This window comes from Schistocerca nitens, chromosome 11, assembly GCF_023898315.1.
Source record: "Schistocerca nitens isolate TAMUIC-IGC-003100 chromosome 11, iqSchNite1.1, whole genome shotgun sequence".
Lineage (NCBI taxonomy): Eukaryota > Metazoa > Arthropoda > Insecta > Orthoptera > Acrididae > Schistocerca > Schistocerca nitens.
Genome location: NC_064624.1, coordinates 47,824,333 through 47,847,650, shown reverse-complemented (window position 1 = coordinate 47,847,650; position 23,318 = coordinate 47,824,333). Strand labels below are relative to the sequence as shown.

At 42.5% G+C, this 23,318-nt stretch overlaps 1 protein-coding gene across 1 annotated transcript in view; it reads right to left on the bottom strand.

Moving 5' to 3' along the window:
- LOC126212600 (ankyrin-3-like) overlaps positions 1–20,894 on the bottom strand; it is a 33,029-nt gene extending 12,135 nt beyond the window's left edge. Inside the window, exons 1-2 of the mRNA XM_049940028.1 lie at positions 20,819–20,894; positions 8,235–8,808 (exon numbers count right to left, since the gene is read on the bottom strand). Of these exons, the coding sequence (XP_049795985.1) occupies positions 8,235–8,797 (563 nt within the window). The 5' untranslated portion in view covers positions 8,798–8,808; positions 20,819–20,894. The remainder of the gene's footprint in view (positions 1–8,234; positions 8,809–20,818) is intronic.
- Positions 20,895–23,318: the final 2,424 nt, after the last annotated feature.

Here is a 23,318-nt window from a genome sequence, read left to right as displayed (position 1 = left end):
AAAAACTAGTGAGTTGATACCAGTATTTCCACACCACTTAGAATGTCTCACAGAATTTACATTCGCGAGTCCCTGCCTTACATTAATAACCGGAAAAGCCGTTTGTCAGTATGTATTGCGGTTCCAGAGATATTGCCTGTTGGCTGTGGAAACTTTAGATGCACAGTGAAAGACTACCAGGGGAAAAATGCTCCTATCAGAGCATGAAAAGGTGACAATATTTAACTCTTTGAAACACTGACAGCAAAGTAGGGAACCATCTGCCTCAATTGTCACTGCAACTTCCTCACCAAAAATTTTGGTGTCTGGAAATAATTTTTTTTGTGCTGAAAGAGTAATAGAGAGTGATGGCAAAAGCTAGGAAATACAGTGCCAGTGGGAGAAAAAGAGAGGAGACTAGGTGGTGGGATGGAGGTGATAAAGTCGCAGTGAAAAATTGAGATGCATGAAGACAACAGCAGTGAAACCAAAAGAGATAGATATTGCTGGTCAGTGTGAGACAAAAGCAGAAGAAGTGAAAGAGAGATGGATGGACATATACCCAATAGGAGAAAATGGAGAGATGACAGTGGAAATGAAAAATAGCTACGTGGAGACCCTACACATGCTTCATGGGTCTGCATTATAATACACATAGGTATAGGGGGACAGCACATTATGGACTGAAATTTTGAACACACAAGGATAGGAAAAAATAACATTGACACCACAGCATTTTTGAGCGAGAGCGAGAGCGAGATATGGGCAGTGGCAGTGCGAGGGACATACAGAGTCTGAAGGCTTAACTACAAAGAGGGACTGGGTAAAGTGTGCATTAATATCTTCGGGTGATAAAAATTTTGGTACGTAAAGCAGAATGAGGGCTCAAGCAGCTAGTTCACCATTTTTCTGCACGAGTCCTTCAAAGAGCAATATTTTCACCCTTTTGTGCTCCGACAAGAACATCTTTCCCCTTTTGTCTTCCAGTCCAATCACAATTACTGATGGAAAACTTCCCAGTTGTCAGTACCTCAAGGATGCTTGTGAAAGCTGGGGCTACCAGAAGTCAGGCTGCTGTCGGGTGCACAGGACCAACTGTCAGTTCCAAGTTTCGTCTCGGCTGCTGAATGTGTACTGTGAGATGTGAATGTGGGACTGAACTAGGCATGGTGACATGCTTCACTACATGTAGAAGTTACAACAGGTTATCACAACATTGCAATGTGTGGATGTATTGCTGCCCTGTGTTCTGTGTAAGCTACAGCAGTATAAGAGTACAGTGACAGGAGGATGAAGAAATAAACTATTCCTACTGAATGATCTCCTACCTTGATGTCACTGACACACAACAGAATGTTCAGGGAGCACAAACACACTCCATGCAATTCAGCTAGTCACCCACCCATTTGCACATTACAAAGTTGTGGTAGGAATAATAGAACTAAAGAATAAACTCCAGATCCAGAATGGATGCATTCACAGATACTCCAAAGACTAATATCACAGATCACTCTGTACTTACCAGAATTAATATATGATGCCTTAAGGCTAGGCATGCTATTTACAGTTTGGGGAACCATAATTGCAGGAATCATCCAGAAAATGCAGGCCAACTTTCCTCAAAAACCAAAATGGCTAAGGTGCACAAGCTACTGTACAGCTGCCTCCAGGCTTCGAGTGCTTCGGGGCCTCGGCCCACAAGATTTTGGTCTTAATAAAAGGAAAGCAACAGATGCTGTAGTTCATCAAGCTCTGGAAATTGTCAAAAACATACGAAACAAAGATGCATAGCCATTGCGAAAGATATTGCATATGCTTTCGACAAACTCTGATGCCCTGCAATATTTGCTAGTTTCAGACAACTCTAGGTGCTACAATCCTTAGACTATTGCAGGTATGCAGTAGTAGAATGGTTTGTGGGCACTCTTCAACCAGTACGTAGGCACACTGAGTGAACCAACAGAACAGCTGCTAGATGAAGGCAGAGGAGTGGCCTGCTTAGACTGTCAGCTGTGTTTTTGGCATCACTACAGTGATAACACTGTGTGTGGGGATCAGAACAAACCCAACTGATATTACTACCACATATTGGGCAGCAATGTACTGGTTAAAGTTCAGTAGACTAGACTAGACCAAGTTAAACTAATCAACTGTGCATCCACTAACAAGTACCAACTTAAACTCTGAAAAATGGAGACCTGGGAAGGTGATTAAAATGCAGCCAATAAGGGGCAACAAGTCTGTGTATTTCTCCCCACGTCACACACAAGGTTAAGAATCAAACATGTCGATCTGAGCTCTGGCACGCTGTACTTCTAAACTGGAAGCTGACATCACCACAAGCACTGTAACTGCATGAGTAACCAGAGACAATGTTTCACATTTAAAAAATTAGGAATGCCTTAACACACAGACCTATTCTGCAGGAATTGAAGAAATTTCAGATACCACTGACAGGTACACAATGTAACCACCGAACATTAAATATATGAAGCCATGACCTCAATCAATAGAACCAGCTAACCAAATTGGGAGACTAAATTTCGAATACAACTTATCAAGAATCCCTACACATTGCCACAATGGGGGGAGGGAGGGGGACATTAATGGGCAGCAAAATGAGAACGTGTAGGGTGGAAGAAGAAAACAAATTAAGTGACTCAACTCCAGACACCAACAACAGATGTATTATATAGCCACTGGTCAGCCACAACATTATGACCACCTACCTAATAGCCGGCATGGACAACAGCAGTGACTTAATTGCATGGAAGAAATGTGAGGCCTTGGTAGGTCACTGAAGGGAGTTGGCACTGCATCTGCACACTTAAGGCCGTGTCCTATGTGAGTGACAGAAGCGATCGACAGCGAGCAACTTCTGGATACGTGACACTCCAGCGACAAGCAGCAACATCAGGCAACAGCTCGGGTTTCCTGCATGCGAGCGACCATGTTGCGCTACAAGATGGCTGCTTAGAGCCAACCAGCTGTCTCTATAAAACAGCGCCCTTAAACTGTAGAATACTGTAGCTGGAGAGTAAGGCTACAATAAAATTAGATTTACCTAAGAAAATCAAGCGAAAAGGAATGCTGTGCATGAAATTTACAAAGGGAGGAATCTCCATGGAGAATTTCATAAATATCAACTACCAAGATCACCATACAAATCTTCAAAGACACGTGAATGAACAGAGGAGCATTCGACTATCTCACCAGTACATTAAATACAAATGTTTTTTTATGTGATCAAGAGCTTTTAACAGCCAATTGATGCAGAAGAATGGCTGACTACATTACTGACCACCCTAATAGACAAGTACGTAGATTGATAACTGAAGGACAGATGTGTAGAGGTAGCGTTACAGAACATTAGTACGATTCGTTGTCCTAGGTTGGATTTCAGCTGCATCTTATATTTTAACTTACTCCGTTACAATTCTGTATAATACACTTTATATATACTGCTTACACTGCATTGGTAAGCATATTTTTATGGTCTTGCCAAAGAACTTTATCTTTAAGTGTACACACACCTATCCCAGTATATCGCAAACATTAAATTCCTAACAAATTACAATGAAGCATGAAATTTTACAGATATCTGCTGTTACAAATGTAATTCATCAGCAGTCAGAGTTAAGGCCAAGCGTTACCATTAATCTAAATAGTGTGTAAAGGTAAACCATTCAATTTTTTTAAAAAGAAAGTCAAAGATTTTGTGTAATGATTTGTCTAAAAATAAGATATAAAAAATATTAGGGAATCGTTTGGAGCACCTCATTTTGTATCCATGATTTTGAGCATCATTCAAAAGCACGTAGAACATTTCTCTGATCTACTTATTTCTTTTACACAAATCATTTCATAAATTATTTGGATGATTTCTTTCATTTTTGATTTTCAAGTTTTATTCAGAAGGGATGATTTACTGACTCCTCGTTTGCCTTTGTAACATACTTGATTCGAGGGAATCCTTTTTGACATTTAAATACCACATCAATGTATCTTTTTATGTGCAAAATAGCTAGGCCTTGAACAGACAAAATTTTTGACACTTCATTAACATAGCTTGGCAGCAGCTTTTCGTGAAATTTCAATTTTTCCTAAACTCATTAATTAAGTTTTTTATAATTACCCAGATTACTTTCAAGCAGTTACGCATTTTCATGCAAAACTAGACCTCACACTGATAACTTTGATACCCCGTTTACTGTTTCTTTCCCTTTGTTTGGCTGTGAAAATTCGGAAAAAGCCTCATGGTGTAATTTAGAGGGAGTCTTGTTTTTGCTCTGCTCACGCGTTTACGAAAGCGAATCGAGTGTCAATCATACGATAAAGTAGTCCTTTCTGCGTGTTGTCATTTCCAAATATCGTCTTTTCAATATCTTGAACCGTTTATGAGATAACAATTTTTATGACCACTTGATTCCCAAAGCGCAGGAAAGGTTCTGCCCAATCCACGGATGTAACAACCAATATCTCAAGAATGAAAAGAAATATTCCGGTCTCAACTTTAAATACAGTTTAGATATATTGTTACATTTCATACACAATAATGTATGGCCTTAAATGAACTATATGGAAAGTCTATGCAATGTGATTTTACCTCTGCAAATTCTTCAAAATTTCGTGCACGCATGTACTCAATTTCGTGCAGCACAGTAACTATGACGAATAACGAAAATAAATTGAGACCTTTATCAAGCAACGATATCAAGCTGTAATATGCAGATGAACCAATTTTTTTCACCAAGTAGTTTTCTTATAATCTCCTAAGTATTTCAATGGCTGCCATCGCGTCCACTCCACTGCCTCGCCGAGAAGACTCGTGGCTGTATCTCTCTGTCGCACATGCTGCAGCAACAAGATTTAAATACGTTTGAATTCAAACGTCGCCAGTTGCAGTGGGAGACAGGCAACGACACAGACATCGCTCACGTAGGACACTTCCGTAACTACACCTGTGGTTGTGTTTTGTCGCCTGAAGCTGTTGCGCACTGTCAGTCTCTTCTGTCACTCACGTAGGACACAGCCTAAGTTACCTATCAATTCCAGAGGGGGGAGATGAGCTCAGACGCCACATTCCATCGTATGCCAGATGTGTGCGATCGGGTCGCATATCAACTGGAACTCGCCAATGTGTTCCTCAAACCACTCCATCACACTCCTTGCCTTGTGACATGGCACATGTTATTGGAAACTGCCCCTACTGTCAATAAATGTGAGTGAAAGGGCTGTGCGTGGTCTGCAACCAGTATATAATACTCATTTGCTATCATGGTGCCTTGAGCAAGCTCCACTGGACCCACAAGATGCCCCTGTGAATGTTCCCCACATCATGACGGCGGCACTGCCAGCTTGTCTCTCCACAGAACAGATGGGAGGAGCTTTTCCCCTGGAATATCATTCATGCCCTACCATCAGATTGATGAAGAAGCTATTGGGACTCATCAGACTGTACAATTGTACAATGCTCTGCCACTGCACCAACGTCCAGTGCCGATGATCACGTGCCCATTTCAGTTTTAGTTGCTGATGTCACAGTGTTAACATTGCCACATGCAGTCATTACCTGTGGAGCCCATCATTAGAGGTGTTCGGTGCATTGTGTTCAGACACAATTGCACTCTTCCAAGCATTGAAGACAGATGTTAGTGTCACCACAGTTCGCCACTTGTCCTGCTTTAGCAATCTGTGCAGCCTGTGACATCTGACAATGGGTATACTATTCTTTGTGTGTACTGTTTCGCCCTGTGTATGCCATAAAGCATTTAACTGTGTCTGAGCCATAACAGGTTACCTCTCAACACAAAGTTCTTCAATTTCAGGTGCAGCACACTGAGCAACTGCTGCTCAGCATCTAACAAATGACTAAGTTGCTCCACAGCCAGTCACTCCTCCCAAGCACCATTAGTTTAACGGTAATGAAGAGGATTGGTCTGAATATCACACGCAAGTTGAAGCCCACTTTGACACATACAACGTTACAGCTATGATGCCCATTGCTTTCTCTCCATCTGTCGGAACTGACATACTGTGTTTCAAACTGTGCCCCAATTCAGTGTTCAAAATTGTGCCACGATTTTCGTCATGACCACCTTGTTTGGAAGTTAGATGAACATTCTGTTGCTCAGATATGTATAACAGCAGTGAGGTTCAGACTTATTCATCTCAAGAAGTTGCCGCAACAGTGTTTTAAACAGTGGATAGCTGAACTTACAGGGTTAAACAAGATATTTCAGGTTTACGTGCTTTGGGCTAAGCCATAGCATTATTTTGTTACATATTGCAGTCACATAAAATGTGTCAGACACATGCATTTGCACAGCTGTTCTAAAATTGCTTGAACACAACCTGAAAACAGTTTTGTCTATTGTGGAATCTAAGTACGATGGACACAATTGAAGTTGATTTTGATTATCCATCTATTTCTCTTGTTAAATGAGGCACAAGACACTCAGTCTTAAGTTCATCCTAATGTTTAAGTGAATAAAACAGTGATTAGATGAACAGTGAAAGTGAAGGTAAAAACTTTCGGTGGCATCGTATGTGAGGTTCACTGCAGAATACAGTGAGAAAGTCTTGTCTTCAGTGCTTTTCAAATTACAGGTAACATTGTCCTTGGTGTGACAAAATGCTTCCACATGGTATGCAAAGACCTAGCCTGACAGTCTGTTTACAAGGCAGCCTGGGCAAGCACAGGTCCAGTGCACGGATTCAGTGAAGATTACAGGAGGTGCATTTTGTGTCAATGTCACCAATAGAAAAGAAATTTTAGTTCGCAACTGGTGCATCAATAAACATACACGACAGTTTCCAGAATGAAATTCTCACTCTGCAGCGGAGTGTGCGTTGATCTGCCAGGAAGTTTCATACACAACAATATCAGTAGCCCACATCTATAGACGCCTACTTCTGTAGTATCTGCAGATGACACCAGTACTGTGTGTGTGTGTGTGTGGGGGGGGGGGGGGGGGATGCCTGCGCACACTCACGCATGCAACATGCCAGCTACTTTTCGTGACCTTGCAATATATGTTTCATGCACTCAGTTCTAGGAACAGTGCAAAGATTTTTGGGTAAGACTTGTTCAATTTTTCAGTGCTTCTCAAACTCTGTGACCCATGTGAAAAGAACAGCAGACTGTGTGACCTAGATTTGCAGAGGACTAAAGATTCTGAGGTGCACAGAACCATTAAAGACAACGCAAAGCCACATTTTTTCATGTTTGGCCTGTCACAAGTGCAATCTATGAGCAAGTTGCTCTACACAAAGGTTGACTAAACTGTCCGCAACATTTGAGGAAACATCCTGGCAACTAAGTGCCAGAGTGGTGTCAACCAGGATTGCAGCCTGAGCTGACATCCGTGTATCCGTGGAGGCGCCGCCCACAGACAGCCATCACACTGCCCCAGGTGTTTCACTTGCCATCGACCCAACCGACAGCATCTGTGTTACTGGATAAGCGACTGCCACGTGGCCAGTTTTTCGGTCGGTGCTGCTAGTCATTCGCAAGCTAGCTATCATGATGTGGACAACAAGCAGCCATTGGGCTGTTGTTCCACTTCCTTTCTTCTCATCTGTGTTTGCATTCAGGCCACCTCTCCCCCACCATCACCATGTGACAACACTAGATGACTGGTATGGAGGTTTCGTGGTGGGGAAATGTGGTGGTGGTGTCAAACAATCGGTACCTCAGAATGAAACCACAAGTAAGCACTGTCACTGCCAGTTGCAGCAACGATTTAGAGATGTTTTCAAAGACACGCCCTCCACAGTTTCTGTATGTCACCACTGCTTAAATAACTAACATGAGACCAGAGTCTTTTTTAACTTTAACTCTGCAATAATTGCTTAAAATGACAGTATCGTCCCTCTACACAGCCAGCAGTGCAAAAGTTCGTTAGACGCCACCATGTAGTAAAGTTTACAGTCATACATTGAGAGGAGGTACTTATGTGGTAAATTAGTGTTTAGCGACAGTAACAAACACCACATTCCTGTTAACATGGATTGTTTCAAAGTGAACTATTTCATCTTCAAGTTATAATAAAGAAACACAGTATAATAGTTTGGGTGTGTTGTAGAATCCACTCTGCCTTCTCCAGCAGTAAATCTAAGAAATCCACATAATGCTAACAAGTTTTTTTCATCAAGCACAACAGTTCAGAATATCAAACGCACGCACCCACGCACGCACGCACGCACGCACGCACGCACGCACGCACGATTAATGGTGATCATCTTGTGCTTACCTGGACTCTGGTGTCTCCGCGAGCAGCTTGCTGACCTCTATGACATCTTCTGGCTGGCTGCGCACTGCGTCAGCCCAGCCCTGCGTGGCCATCACTTCATGCGTGCGCCCCTTTATGTAGGAGATGGCGGTCTGGCTAAGGCCAGGGCAGCAGTGACGCACAGCAAGAACAGCTGTGGCCGCCGCGTTGTCCACAGCCAGTGCTGTGGCCAGCTGCTGCTCACACTGAGCCTTCAGGCTAAGCACGCCGTATTTATCAGCAGCGACTAGTAATTGCGCAGCCATGCTCGCCAGCTGGGGGGCATGGAAGGTATACATGAAAGTCAGTAGCTCTCTCAGCACCGGTCCGTCCACGTCTCTTATGTCAACCAGGCCACTGCCGGACTCCACCATGTCGTGGCAAAACATTGCGGCAAACACGGGGCTCCCAGTAACCAGGACGGCTGTGTGTGCCACCAGCCGCGTCTCCCCCGCCGCCAAAGTCACCATGGTACCTTCCCCAGCATCTAGTAGGCCACCCAGGTATACAGGTGTGCTCTCCTGAACTCCCTTGCCGGCTGCCATGGTAGTCGATTCTGAAACACAGCGTTACTGAACAGCACTGTCGTTACGCAGCACCGTCAACAAGTGTAGACCTGTATCGATTGACAGTTCGTTAAAACTGTAATATATCTGTTGTGTAATATTGTTGCAACAGGTGAAACGCTACAAGTCTTTGATATCACAATTTTCAAGGTTTTCAATTTAGTTGCATCATCCTAATTTTCCACAAGATGTCTTTAGAAATAGAGGAGACCCAATTTCTTCAATTTGCAGCTAAGTACACAAATCTTGCAGTCTTTCAAAATGAAGGAGCTTAGTGTTTTAATATACCATCAGCATCGAGGTCATCTGAGTTTGGGTACAAACTCGGATTAGCTACGGATGGGGAAGGAAATTGGCCATGCTCTACTTTGAGTTCATTCTAATGTCATTTACATTCAATTGAGTCACAAATTACTTTAACAAATGGTTCAAATGGCTCTGAGCACTATGGGACTTAACATCGGAGGTCATCAGTCCCCAAGAACTTAGAACTAATTAAACCGAACTAACCTAAGGACATCACACACATCCATGCCCGAGGCAGGATTCGAACCAGCGACCGTAGCGGTCGCGAGGTTTCAGACCGGAGCGCCTAGAACTGCATGGCCACTGCGGCCGGCTTTCTTTAATAGCACATATGCGAAAATGTCTGACCCCACTTGAGTTTGTAAAATGCAAAATATTTATTGAAATACTACAATGCTTGTAGTACCTATAATACTTTGTTGGAAATGGGTTTGTGTTATGAAAGAAAGATATTCATGAACTGTAATTCTAAAAAAACAGTTTCTACAATTTTTATCCAATACTCTAAAATGTAGTACTTGTACAGTACAAGCAGAAATTTTTCCAGGGAGGGGGGCATAATTTATCACTTTTGAGATGTTATCATGCCTCCACAACTCTCCACGAAATGATCGATGTCAACTCAGTATTTGTATTTATTATGGGTAAATTACTTTGATACTTACAAGACAGGCATGACTCAATTACCTTCTTTGAAGTAAACCTTTCTGTGTTATTAATAGGATTTTGGACACGACACTTTTCTGAAGTTGACGATCTAACATTTTATCATTCTACGATAGCATTCAACATGTGTTCAAGAAAATGACCAATAAGTTAGGAAATAAAACTGCAAAATATTTAGAAAACATTTTTATCAAGTACCAGTAACGTTAAACTGATAGCGAAAATGAAAAATTTGAAGTATGAAACGATTAGAAATGAGAATAGTATTTGTTATAAGGAAAATGAATCAGTCAAAGAGCCTTTGAGTAATCTTTCAGGAAAGTGATAAAGCAGAAAACAAATTTTAAGGCATAGCATAATGCACAGGCCATTCTGTTACTACATTGCTCTGGAAAGCGCTACGTTTAGCTACTGCTGATTCGTTACGAAACCTGTGACGCAGACTGATTCCACGACAGCGGTTAAATGCCTCATATGCAACTCCACAGCAATATTTCAAAGAAGGCAGTAAAGGAAGTCGACACGGCAGACGAGAGGCTATTTTCAGTCTTTATGATCCAAGGTAAAATGGTATGTTTATTGTTGTGGAAGGCAGACCGACTTACAGCCGAACGAAGCCCGTGCTCCATAACCGAATGTCTGTTGTCAATTTTCTAAGGAGAACATGACAACTTCTACAACATTATTTCAGTGGTACAGGCTGGTGCACGAAAAATCGGCCCCGAGTACTGGACTGCCCATTGTCGCCCACCAATCGTCATCTATTGTTTTGCAGTTGGGACTCGTATTGGCTTATTTGGTATTTCTTTATTGCCTAATTATTACATGTTTATCCGTTTCTTGTATCTGCTCGTAACGGGCTTAGTTGGCGAGCAGTCTGTAACCGGGGCCGCTTTTCCGTGAGCGACCCTATACTATAGTCTGATTTAAAGTAGTTGTCACTTGACGTTTGCGCTGCGAAGTTGCGGCGTTGTCACGTCAAGTACTGGCTGGAGGCAGCCGCCTAAGCGCATCGCTACCCCCGGCGATAGAAAATCGTTTTAAAGCCTGTATCTTCTACAAAAAGTAAGTAAAAAATTTCAAACCCACATATGATGTATATCTCTACAATGTCTCTCAATCTGTCAAATATCTATTCTTAATTTTAATCAGGACAAGAGTTACGTTAATTTGTTTGAAACCATTTAAATTCTCGATTTCGCAAACAGCTTCTAACTTATCACGTCATTACTGAAAAACTATTGGTGTCACAGCAAAATATTTTTTTCCATTCAGTAACAAAATAATGCACTCGGAAAAGAATCCTTCAAAGTTCTCGTAGTGCATCACGTTTCTTGTATATAAATTTCTGATAACAGAATTTTTAAGCAACCCTATCAGTACTGAACTCGAAACAAGTATGACGTTTAAAATCTCTATCTCCTATACATATTATGTAAATATTTTGAAATTTACGTACAGTATCGGTCTCAGTGGTATCTATAAGCAAATCAAATATCTTTTCTTAATTTTAATTAGGGCCGTTGTTACATTAACTATTGAAGTGTGAGAAATTTTCGCGTCCGGAAAAGTTTTCTTCTTTAGATTGCAAATCTCGAAAACTATTACACACATTGAATAACATCTTCGTGTATATACAAAATGAAATAGAATTAAAATTCAGTCTAACTTACCGTATGGAGATGTCGAGAGCTGGCCAAACAGTATTTCTTAGTCTCACAACAAGAATAAGAATTAATCGAAATAAATTCACAAACACACTATTTAATGGCAGTAAGTACACTACACACTAATCAGACAATGCGAAAACACCGCTTAATTCAGAGTCAGAGTCAGTGGAACTATCCGTCTCGCTGCTCGTATTGACAGATATAATCAAGTCTTCGACACTTTGTTGTAAGATACCTTCATTGTTCCATGCGTCCTGTATCACTCCTTTCACGTGATGCACTACTTTCTGCCAGTCTTCCGATGTCACAATTTCAACTGCCTCTTTCAAAAGGCGTTCCACTTCGGTTAATGTGTATTTCTTATTTTCTTCAGCAATATGCCGCTTAACCTGAGCCCAAATCAGCTCTATTGCGTTGAAATGGCAATGGTAAGGAGGCAATCTGAGCACTTTATGCCCGTATTTTTTTGCTACTTCATCCATAATGTAAATCGGTTTCTTTGGCTTGTGTTCCGATACAAGTTCTAATAATTCTGCCCTTGTAAAATTACTGTCGAACTGCACCTTATGTTTCTGTAACCAGCTAACAATGTCGTTTTTCCTCGTTGCCTTTGTGGGTGCTTTGTCTTGTATTACTGAATGATAAGGAGCGTTATCCATAACAATGACAGAGTTTCTTGTTAAGTTCTGGAGCACACAGTCTGCAAACCATTTCACAAAAGTATTGTGGTTCATCTCTTCGTGGTAGTCGGAGGTCTTATTTGAACTGAATAGTAGCAGACAATTTGGAATGAAACCTTTTGAATTTCCGGCATGTGCTACAATTATCCTTTTTCCTCTGCCGATCGGAGCTGCCATACTTCCGCTGATGGTACCGTCTGTCCAGCCTTTTTTTAAACTGTGTCCTGCATTCACCCACGTTTCATCAAGCCAAACGATATCATCAAAATTTGTCCCCACTATTTCTCTAAGAAAGCGGCATCGCCAGGCTGCAATATCTTGGAGTTCCATTAGTAACTTTCTGCCAGAGATTGATTTATAGCGGAATCCTAACATTTTCACGACTCGTAACAAAGACGATTTACTACCCTGAAACAGGTCAGCCGCTGTGAGGGTAGCATGTAGTTTTTTGAGTGTTGGATACTCCTTCCTCGAATAAAATGCGTATATTTGACGACGAATGCCATCTTCCTGAAAAGAGTCAAGTTTTGTGACCCTCTTCTCCAGTCGCCTCTTTTTCCCAGGTGTCTCCAATTTAGTTGATTCACTTGAGCCTTCTTTCGTGAATTTATCCTTGCAGATTCTTATTACTGATCGTTCGCTAACTTGCAGAGCAGCTGCAGTTCGCTCCACCACCTTATCCAAAGGAACGAGAGGCCCTCCTGCCTCCCTCTCTCTCTCAAAATACTCCCTTAAGGAAGACACGTATTCACGCGCCTGACTGCGTATAACGACGCCATGTCCGCCACTTTTTGGAGGTTTCCGAGGAGTGTGCAGCCTCGGCCTCCCTCTCTTGCGACTGCTTCCATCAGACATCGTAAACACGCGAAGCTACAAGTCACTCAAATCTCTCACCCGCACGTCTACAACGGCTCGCTGAGGACTGGCTGGCACAATGCCTCAGTCAGCTCGGCAGAGCGAAGTGGCAACGCAGTGGCAGCCGACAGCGCCGGCTGCCATTGGTTTATTGGTGGCGGGAGCCCTGCAGCATGTTGCCTGTCAAGTGACAACTACTTTAAATCAGACTATATTTCACTGCGATCAGCCATGTAACGCTTCAATTGGCTACCACGAGAGGTTCTGCAGAATCACGGAAATTACTTCAACAAGTGTGTGAGTTCTGCAATGAATAAAAACCCCGTACTCCAGAGGGAAGGCAAGTGCCCCCTCTTTGGCGGCTTCGATCCTTGAGTCACCTACACTACTGATTTTCAATTTTTCTTAAGAACCGTATACCATGCACAAATGAACGGTGAACGAATAAAGATGAACGGTGAACGAATAAAGATGAACGGTGAACGAATAGAGATGAACGGTGAACGAATAAAGATGAACGGTGAACGAATAAAGATGAACGGCTCCCAAAAAAGAACTTTCACCAGTGAACTAGTTCCGAAGGATGAACGTGTCTGTCCATCTCTACACAGCACCCAGCAGCCGTGTACCACGGCAGGGTGGGTCATTGATGCGTTTCGTGGCGAATTTTACTTTTAATATTGCCGCATTACTGAGAACCGACAATGAAATTCAACGTCTCTTTAACATTTTCATCGTGCATAGAACTGGGGGGGGGGTGGGGGGAGGGGGGCCAGCTAGGTAAGAAACGCGGTATTTGCTCGGAGTGTTGGGGCCTTACGACTGTCGTTTTACAACGCATTTTAAATTGACGAATTTATGTTTCGTTGCCATTTTATTGAAACGTTAACCACAAAAACACAATGTCAACGAATATCACTTATTCGGCATTTCACTACAGGATGAATGTCTGGTACTATTTTTTCTTCTTCTTGTTCTTCGAGTAATGCTAATTCAAAAACAAAGCTCGCAAGTTGAAATCTGCAAGTGAGCTTCTGTGGGTGGATTTTGTTCTCTCCGAAGAGTAAAAAAGCAGCGAGCAGAGCTAAGTGTAAACTTCGGCAAATTTGTAGCTGCAGACTTGTGAAGTCGTGAAAATTTACGTCGGAGGGCACAGAAGTCTGGGAGACTAATGTTGCTATGAAATTTATCACGCACACGTCACACTACAGGTGTGTTGAGTTCTGGCTGTAGCCGAGTTTCCACACTGTCGACGTAACCCGAGAATCGGTGAAACTGCGCAACCCTTTGCAAGCTGGAAGGCAGTACGGAAAGTCGACCTAACCGCAGATTCATTCGTTTAGCGTTCCCCCTAAAACAAATGTACTCTCGTAGCGAAAATGCTGGGAAAATTGAGACGTTTATTTCTCTGCTTCTATATGATGAATACTTTCTTCAGTCTTTTGCAAGGAATCTATTGTAATGTTGTTAACTGAATTTATCGTTCTGTTCAAAGTTTTGAAATACACTAATTGAACACTGATCGTATAAAGACACCACCGTATCCAATACACATATACACTAGGCAGGCATCCTGCACCGACAATGACGATGTGTGTGACCGCTTTGAAGTTTCTAACCCAACCATCGTTCTATTTTTCATTCCTTTAAAAACAGCTACTTTCCGTTTCAAGGAGAAACTACAAACTGAAGCTTCATTTTCTTCAAAAAGAATTTAATGGCTATTTCACATATTTGGAGTGTTTACTCTCAGATCCCAAACGATCTGGATGTATTCGAATTACAAGTATAGCTAAGAATTGTTTGAAACACAGACTGCGTAAGGGGCTGCACCACACCGAAAGATGTGGAAACAATTTTTGATTTCTATCACCATCTAACGGAACGAACTTTACTTCGACCTTGAAACAAACTTTACACGCAGGAGACGGGCTTCCGGCCTGTCCAGAACACACTGTGTCCCTCGCGCCGCCCACTGCCTGCAGCGCCACCCCTCCCCCCCTCCACCTCCCACGACTCGCGCGCGGCTACTCGTGCTACGGACTCGCCGGGGCAGCGACACAGCCCGGCCGTTTTCAGGAAGAAAGAATGCGATCCCTGTGCCGAAGTCGCGACTGCAGGCGACGAAGCGAGCTGCTCAACTTGTCGAGAGGTATTGCAATAAAAGTACAGATATGCCTACGTTACGCCTTCTAGTACTTGTGCCTACTGCACGAATAACAGATGCTTTTTGTTTACAGAGGGCTGAAGTTAGTTCGTTACGCCTATGTTAGGCGACACTGAAAACAGGGTGTATACGCGGACAAGGAAAAAAATTTCCCGGATTTCCGGGTTAAAAATACACTTTCTCCCAGGTGAAGAGACGCTTTTTCCGTGATAAGTGACACTATATTTTCCCTTATCAATCCTTTGAATGGTTATGGTTTTATACACGGGCGTATAATTTCCTGGCACTTTAGAAAACGAAACTCGGGGAAAAAACACGTTTTGGAAATATATTTGGGGTTGAGTTGGGTTGTTTGGGGGAAGAGACCAAACAGCGAGGTCAGCGGTCTCATTGGACTAGGGAAGTCGGCCGTGCCCTTTCAAAGGAACCATCAAGGCACTTGCCTGGAGGGATTCAGAGAAATCACGGAAAACCTAGATCAGGATGGCCGGGCGCGGGATTGAACCGTCGTCCTCCCGAATGCGAGTCCAAATATGTACGCTGCGTATTTTCGTATTACGAAACTATACATTGGACTTCCACCAAACACCGCATGTTACTTTTCGAATCATTGAAATCGAGATTGCGAAGCGCTATTGTAAGCCAGTCATAGCTCATGTCACGTGATATCGCCAGTCGATGACAGCGGATATTCGGAGCATAGATAGGACACGTGATGTAGACAGCCAACAGCAACATCACTGTTCCGTAGCACGAACACACGAAAACGAATCAAATGTAAACAGTTGTGACTTCACGCTCATCGGAGGCAATTTGTTGTTATGAAGCATTGCATAGTCTTCCCAAAGCCTTTGACACATTTTGCTATTCGCAGACGCTTGCACGAGCATTGTGTGTCTTACATGGCGCATTTCCTTTCCAATTTATTTTCGTTTTTTTTCTCTCGTTTACGTTTTATTGTTGAAGTATTATTCTGCAGTAGCGGGAAACAGTAATATCCTTTGTTAGACTATCTGTTCTTACCAGTCAAAATTATTAAAATTACAAAAATTTAACTGAAAACTAAAACAATGAAAAATTCCCGGGTTTTTTCCCGGATGTCAAGGATCGTATACACCCTGCGAAACACTTTCTGCCAGGTGCACTTATTTCCGTGTTGAGGTTTCGCTGTATACAAAACCTACTTTGAGTGGCCATCCGCCTCGTTCACCAAGTAGCCTGTTATGTATTTAGATATTTGCCTGTCACGATATTAAATTGTAAAAATAAAGCAAAAAGTCTAAACAGGTAGGCAGATAAAATATATCGTAAAGTTTAAATATTACTGCCTCTTGACAGAATGTGTACATAGTCATATTTAAGTAAATAAAGGCAATACATGGAAGCGATAGATAAAGTACTTCTCAGGACAGGAAATCGTTACTAAGAAATGACAGAACTGGCTGCAAATTCGTGTTCTGCACATCAATACTATTAATTCGGTCTCAGAATCTAGATACCCTAGGATGAAATACATCAATAGATTAAAAAGGAGTTTAAATCTGTTACGTGGTTAACAGAAGTAATCACCCACAGCAATCATGCGTACAACAGTGTCAAACGTGCGGCATCCACGACAGACTTGAGCCTTCGACAGACGTGATGATCGGTCATTCTTCCAGCAAAAAATTAAAACCCTCTCGGTAGCTGGAGACGTCTGGCAGCTTTCCAGATCTCTCAACTCTAGCACCGTATTTATATACTTCCCTCAAATGGACTATCTTGTACTGGAGTAAACGAATTGGTCACGTTAAGTATACGCCTATTTCTGTTTTGTGTTACAGCGCCCTGCACTTAATGGAATAAGTGAACAAAGCCAGAAATTTAGCTTCGAATTTTACCTACAGTGTTCATTTTATGTATCAGTTTATAACTGAAAAAACACGTTTTTAACGTTTCATTTTAACTGTGCTGTGGCAAAGTAACGTACTTTGTCACAGCCGCGATGATAAATCTACCTCGATTCTCACAATTATTACACTCTAAATGACAATTTCAATTCTACCGTCGTTATTTACACTGCTCTTTAACCCTTAACTCACGAAGTGCTATCTCCCAGCCGGCGTGAAAATTTGGAACTGTCTCTCGAAGGTCAGTTCTGGCAGAATGCTTCTATACCCCCCACACCTGCCTTTTCCCTCAAGAACCAACCCCACAATATTTTGTGAGCTGCACTACTGTCTTCTTTGACTTGTTTACACGTGTTACTGACAAATGATGTCTCCTAGACCGCGACTTGTGAAGTTGTCACTTTTAACGATCGAAAACTTAATGAAACCATATGTCAGTGGATGCAGGGAGATGTCAGTGATAAAGGCCAAGGAATAGCCGGATTTTACGAGAGCCAGTGATCGCAGTTCTGCTGGCGAAGGGTCATTCAGAGGAAGAACTTGAGGACAATAGTGATCTGGTCCTCTGTTTCTCCAATAAAATTCTTAATGTTTACGTTAAAATTACATGTTCACTGTGGTGATAAAACTTAATCCCAGCACTGAATGTCACTTTTTCAGACTTTCGTTTTGTATCTATAGGGCAATTTTTATGTGCACGTTGAAATCCCAGCATTTAGTTGATGTGAGAATTTACTTGCTACAGATGTACTGTAATTTTTGAGAATCTAAAATTCAGTTCTGTAAAACTTCGTTTATGTCTACTATTTAAAAATCAGCACAAAATGTGTAATAAAAAGTAACCTCCTGCAAATCAATAAATATTTAAAAACACTCAATTCTAAAACGAAATGTCATTTAACTTAAAAATATCGAATTATTTGCGCCTTAAATCTCAGATTAAACACAGGGGTCTCAGAACCCATCTCGCAGTATACGTTACAGAAAAGTCACTTCGTTAGTTAAGGGTTAATCTCGTCGTTTGACTTTTTTTAACACACTTTCACATGGCACAAGGGAGCTGCATGAAAATAAATTTAAAACGGTGGTAGCGACATGGCTGAAGGAGAAAGCATTCTCTAGTACAAGTAAATTCATATGTAATAACAAAACCTTTTATACAATGAAAAATATGATTGTCTTTTATATAATGAAAAATAAGATGCTCTTTTATATAACAAAAATGTGATTGTGAACTAACAAAATTGTATCTTACGGCATACAACAAAATTTGTCTGTGCAACCGGTGTAACTAATTATGGACGAGTAGAAGATATGCAATATTTACGTAATAGTATCTATATGTTAACCTTTTGTATAAGCATCTGTGGAATTATGTATCTACTGTTTGTATAATGTGTGTAACAAACTGTATAATTATGTAACAAATGACGATGCCTTATACAACATAAAAGTTGTCTACAGGAAAATAAATAAAATCCAATTCAATTCAAGTAAAGAAGTTGGTAAGTGACAGCGCCAGAACCGGTAACATTCGTTGCTTCCTACAGAAAGATACGACTAATGCGGAAGCATGACTGCAACAACTTTTCTGCACAGCAAGCCGCACAGAACACGACGCGTCTCAAAGAGATCTCTGATGCGTTGTAAACGCAGCATGCTCTCGTATCACGCAACTTAACACGAGAAAAGCCAAACGAAGCGCTGCAGCACTGCAGAGAACAAAAAACGTGTGGTATTTGATCGCTTCCCCTTCAGCAGCAAATCTCAAAAGAGAAGAAGTGACAGAACGATAAAACAACTAAGATTTCATGAAGCACGAACATTACGGTAACTTTCAAGGATTCGCGAACTACTCACCCCATCTTCGCCCCAGTCTAACCAAGATAAAGGGGAACGCAACAGACCGCACGTTCACCACTGCCTCAGTTCCAGAACATTGTAAAAATATTGAAATTAACGCAAGCGCTGTGTTTCACCGCCAGAATCACGTCGGCATGTCGCCACGTGTTCTGCTTCGAGAGTCGATTCGGAACGCCCGCGCACGAAACAGCTTTTCTTCCCCCAAGTAACGCGTATATTTGCATTTATTTATGAACATATAACCATACGTGTACAGAAAAATGTAACTACGTCTGATTACTTTAGAAAAGATTTAACGTGTGTAATATTTGATGTATAAAAGCGAGGAAAAGAGAAGAACGGTTTGAAATTATTCTGAACGTGTCTTCAATGCCACCAGTATTCTCATTATGGGAAATACGGAAGCGTCCGATCCCGCCCGTCTGCTTTGACCCATGACGTCACAAATATGGCGGAAACAAAAACACACACTTTCCACAAGAAGCCTAATGACACTAACGGGACAAGCGCGGGAAATGGGGTGTTTTGCGTGGGGGGCAAACTAAATATAAACAAATTTAGACGCCTTGCGTAGCTACAACGTGTAAGTGAAGACAGCCATGCATGAATACCCACCCACCTCCCCAGGGGTCGTAACCCCTGCAACCCATAGAAGATAAAGATGCTTCAGTAGCTGATTAGTGTGTCTTTTTTAAAAAAATCTCACGGGATAGAACGAACAGATCAGAAAGATAAATAAAATAAGATAAAACAGAACTGGAGACAGCCACACTCAAACCAAACTCCGCGCCGTCATGACGTCACACACAACACCCTTACGTCACGGGTCAAAGCCGACGCGTGGGATCGGACGCTTCTGTCGACCCTTATGAAACGCTGTATGAATATGCTCTCGTTAATTTGCACTCCGTTTTAAGCAAAAACAACTTTTTGTCGCGTCTAAATATTTATGACGTATCTCCTGACGTGTTTGCCGTACAATGATATAATTTAGCAGATACTTTCAGTGGTGTATGTGGATACTGTCTGCGAAGGGCGCTGCAAACAGCGTCGGTACTATTGAGGCAATAAAACGCCATGCCTGATGCCGAAGGTGACTGCACGAGCAGCGAAAAGGTGGTTGTTCACGTTTGTCGTTTGTAGAGCCAGAAGGAAGGAGGTTAGCGAGAGAAATAACAGCCTTTGAAAGTTTATCGCAAATCGCTAAGCTGTCTCGTTCTCAAATACTGGGTGACTAAGTGGACTCTGATACTTTTCTTACTGCGTGAGACCCTAAGAAAATTGTACCTCTTAAATACTGGATTACGACGGCATTTTAGATGTTTAAATTCGGTCAGTTTATGTGAAACATTCAAAATTAAATTTCTGCTGGGGGTTCCGTAACGGAGATGGCTCCGGCTGATGGAACCAGAGGCAGAAGACGCAGTGTCTCACTAAAACTCACTCTGCTGCATTTGATGGTTATCGCCAACTTTCGTCCTACAAACATGTTATTTCGATGCAGCGGCTTAATAAAGAACGCGTGGTTTCGACTTTAAATATGTGTGGCACGAGAATTCTGCAGGAATCTACACTGGCACATCGAAACACTGACCGACTGAATGTGGCGCTATTTTCCATTTGTACCACGTTATTCTCTCTCAGGTTTTGAGCGATTAAATGACTCTAGAAAGGCAGGAAATAACGAGAAAAAAATTATTAAACACTCGACACGGTAAATTAACACACTATTCGCCATTCGTAGCGATGCTAATTTTCTGTTTTCAAAGTACGACGCTGTATTGGAGAGGAGCAATTTTGCTGACTTTGCGAGTTAGGCGACGGACCACACAGAAGCGTGCAAAACAGCGGAACAACATCCGCAGCTTCCAGAAATTACAGTAGAGGCCGGCTGCCCGCCTTACCTTCCTCTGGTATTCCCCCGGAGAAGTGATAGAAAGGAGCTCTCGAGCAGGCAGCACCGCGTCTCGCCGTTCTATACACCTCGCTCCTCACTCAAGAACTGGGCCGCACAAACAGCCGAGGCGCGCGGAAGTTCTACGTCATCGTAGCCGCGCATGCGCAGTAGCGCCTTATTTCTCGCGCTGGAAAACTGCTTTCTGACGTCACGGGGCGGCGTTGCCAGCTGGGCCCAGGGCAGGCGAGGGAGCGGCTGCGGCAGAGCCGGCCGGCGAGCCGTCTACGTCGGTGTGCGCACTGCCGGGCCGCCTGCCTCCATCGACACCACGGCGTCTCGTGGTGCGCTTTGCTGTTCGCAAGGCAAACCCCGTTTACGTGGGGCTCCCAACACAGGATTTCGTAAACGGAACTCCCAATACCGCTTCTGCGAAGTCATATAAACACTTCAAAATCTACTCTGGAAATTCGCTTTTTTCCCTTCCTTTGCACAGGTGTTCAGTAGCACCCGTTGAGATGCACGCGATTTGTCAATGCGGTGTTCAAATTGTTCCCACACTGCAGCGAGCAGGTTTCAAGTCACAGCTTCCACAGCTTCTGTTCTGCGATGTTTCAGTTCATTCACTGTTGCTGGTAACGGAACCACATAGACAGTCTTTCGTAAGCCCCCACAAGGAATAATCACAAACAGTCCGGTCCGGTGACCTTGGAGGCCACTAATGTAAGACTATCATTTGGTCCATTGGGGTGAGCTGCAGTCCCTCGGCCTGGGGCCGCATCAGGTGTGATAGCAGGGGGTGGGGTGGGGTGGGGTGGTTCATAAATACCTCATGGATAATTTTCTTTGCTAGTTTTTTGCTATTGTGCTTATGGCAAACGTTGGCAACAAATTTAGCTACCTGGTATAATGCAAATTTATGTCTAAACTTAATTTTAAATCAGGGTAGTTAACGATAAAATTTCTCTTGTTAATGATTATTTAAATATTTATGCTTATCAAGGTTAACCATTACGATTCTTTTATTTTTACATACTTATAAACACTGCTTTTTCGATTCCCTGTTCTCTTCTTAGCCTTGAAAGGTGTCTCATTGTGAGGAGAGTTGTGGAACATTGTCGCTGCGAGTAGATCTCCTACACGATATGGTCTGGTCGTGGTTTCCGTCGGCACAGTCCCAGATATACTTTGTCGTCCTGAAACACAGAATTCTCAGGCTCTTCCCTCTATCGGAATTCACTTTCTTGATCTGCACTATCTTTCTACAACGCATGTGCTCCCTTACAGCACACAACATATCGCCTCTATTGGCTTCTCAACATCCACTCTTTACATGGCGCATTCCGCTTTACCATCGCTTAGGGCGTTCCTATACGACGCAAATCTACTACTACTACTATCGACGTGACCAGTGCTCCTCTATTCTGTTTCCTTTTATTAGAAAATGCACCTTGACCCGCCTCTCATTCACTCGGGCATACTGCCTTGGACTGACACTCAACCAGACACCAACCAAATTACATGAATAACTTGCCTTATTGAATTTGCAAGTGACAAACATTCAGAGAACTATGATTTAAACATTTATTTGTGAGTTGAAAAACATAGTATGACATAAACCTTCGTTCTAATAATGATTACACTAAAACACAATCGCTCCTTTCTTAGTACCCTATTGCTTCCACAGTTGCTGGCCGTAGTGGCCGAGCGGTTCTAGGCGCTACAGTCTGGAACCGCGCGACCGCTATGCTCGCAGGTTCGAATCCTGCCTCGGGCATGGATGTGTGTGATGTCCTTAGGTTAGTTAGGTTTAAGTAGTTCTATGCCTAGGGGACTGATGACCTCAGATGTTAAGTCCCATAGTTCTCAGAGCCATTTGAACCATTCTTTTTTTTTTTTTTTTTTTTTTTTTTTTTTTTTTTTTAACTTCCACAGTTTTAGGTTGCTGATGTGGTGTAAACGACGGGATTTTCTCGTACGAAGAGTGTGTATTTCAAATGCATTTTCGTGTTCCACTCTTTTTACACGTAATGGTCTGTCATGCAGATTGAAAACTTTACTGCTCTGATAACTAGGTTTCTTTGACAACCGGTGAGAACGGACTAGGACTGTCTCCCTCCTGCACATGCAGCTGGCGCAGTGCACCTTTGTGCCGTCGTTTTTGTTTTCAGCTTCCACTGTGATACGTTCTACAGCGTGGCGAAATACTTCCGTATGTCTCAGTTTCTGTGACGCCGGAAACTTCACGATCTCTCTGATCCTGTCACGTGGCGTTTTATTCTGTAAGAGAGTTATCGGACAAATTCCAGTTGATCCATGGGGCATTTTGTTCAGTATATTCTCGAATTCCTCTATATACAGACCCCAGTTCTTATGTTGTTTGTGGCAATAGATTCTACAAAGTTTACCTAGTTCCTTTATCGTTCGTTCGGCGGTATTCGAACGCGCGCTGTATCTGGATATAAAGATGGGCGTGATTTGTCGTCTGTGTAACAGTGATCTCCACTCTT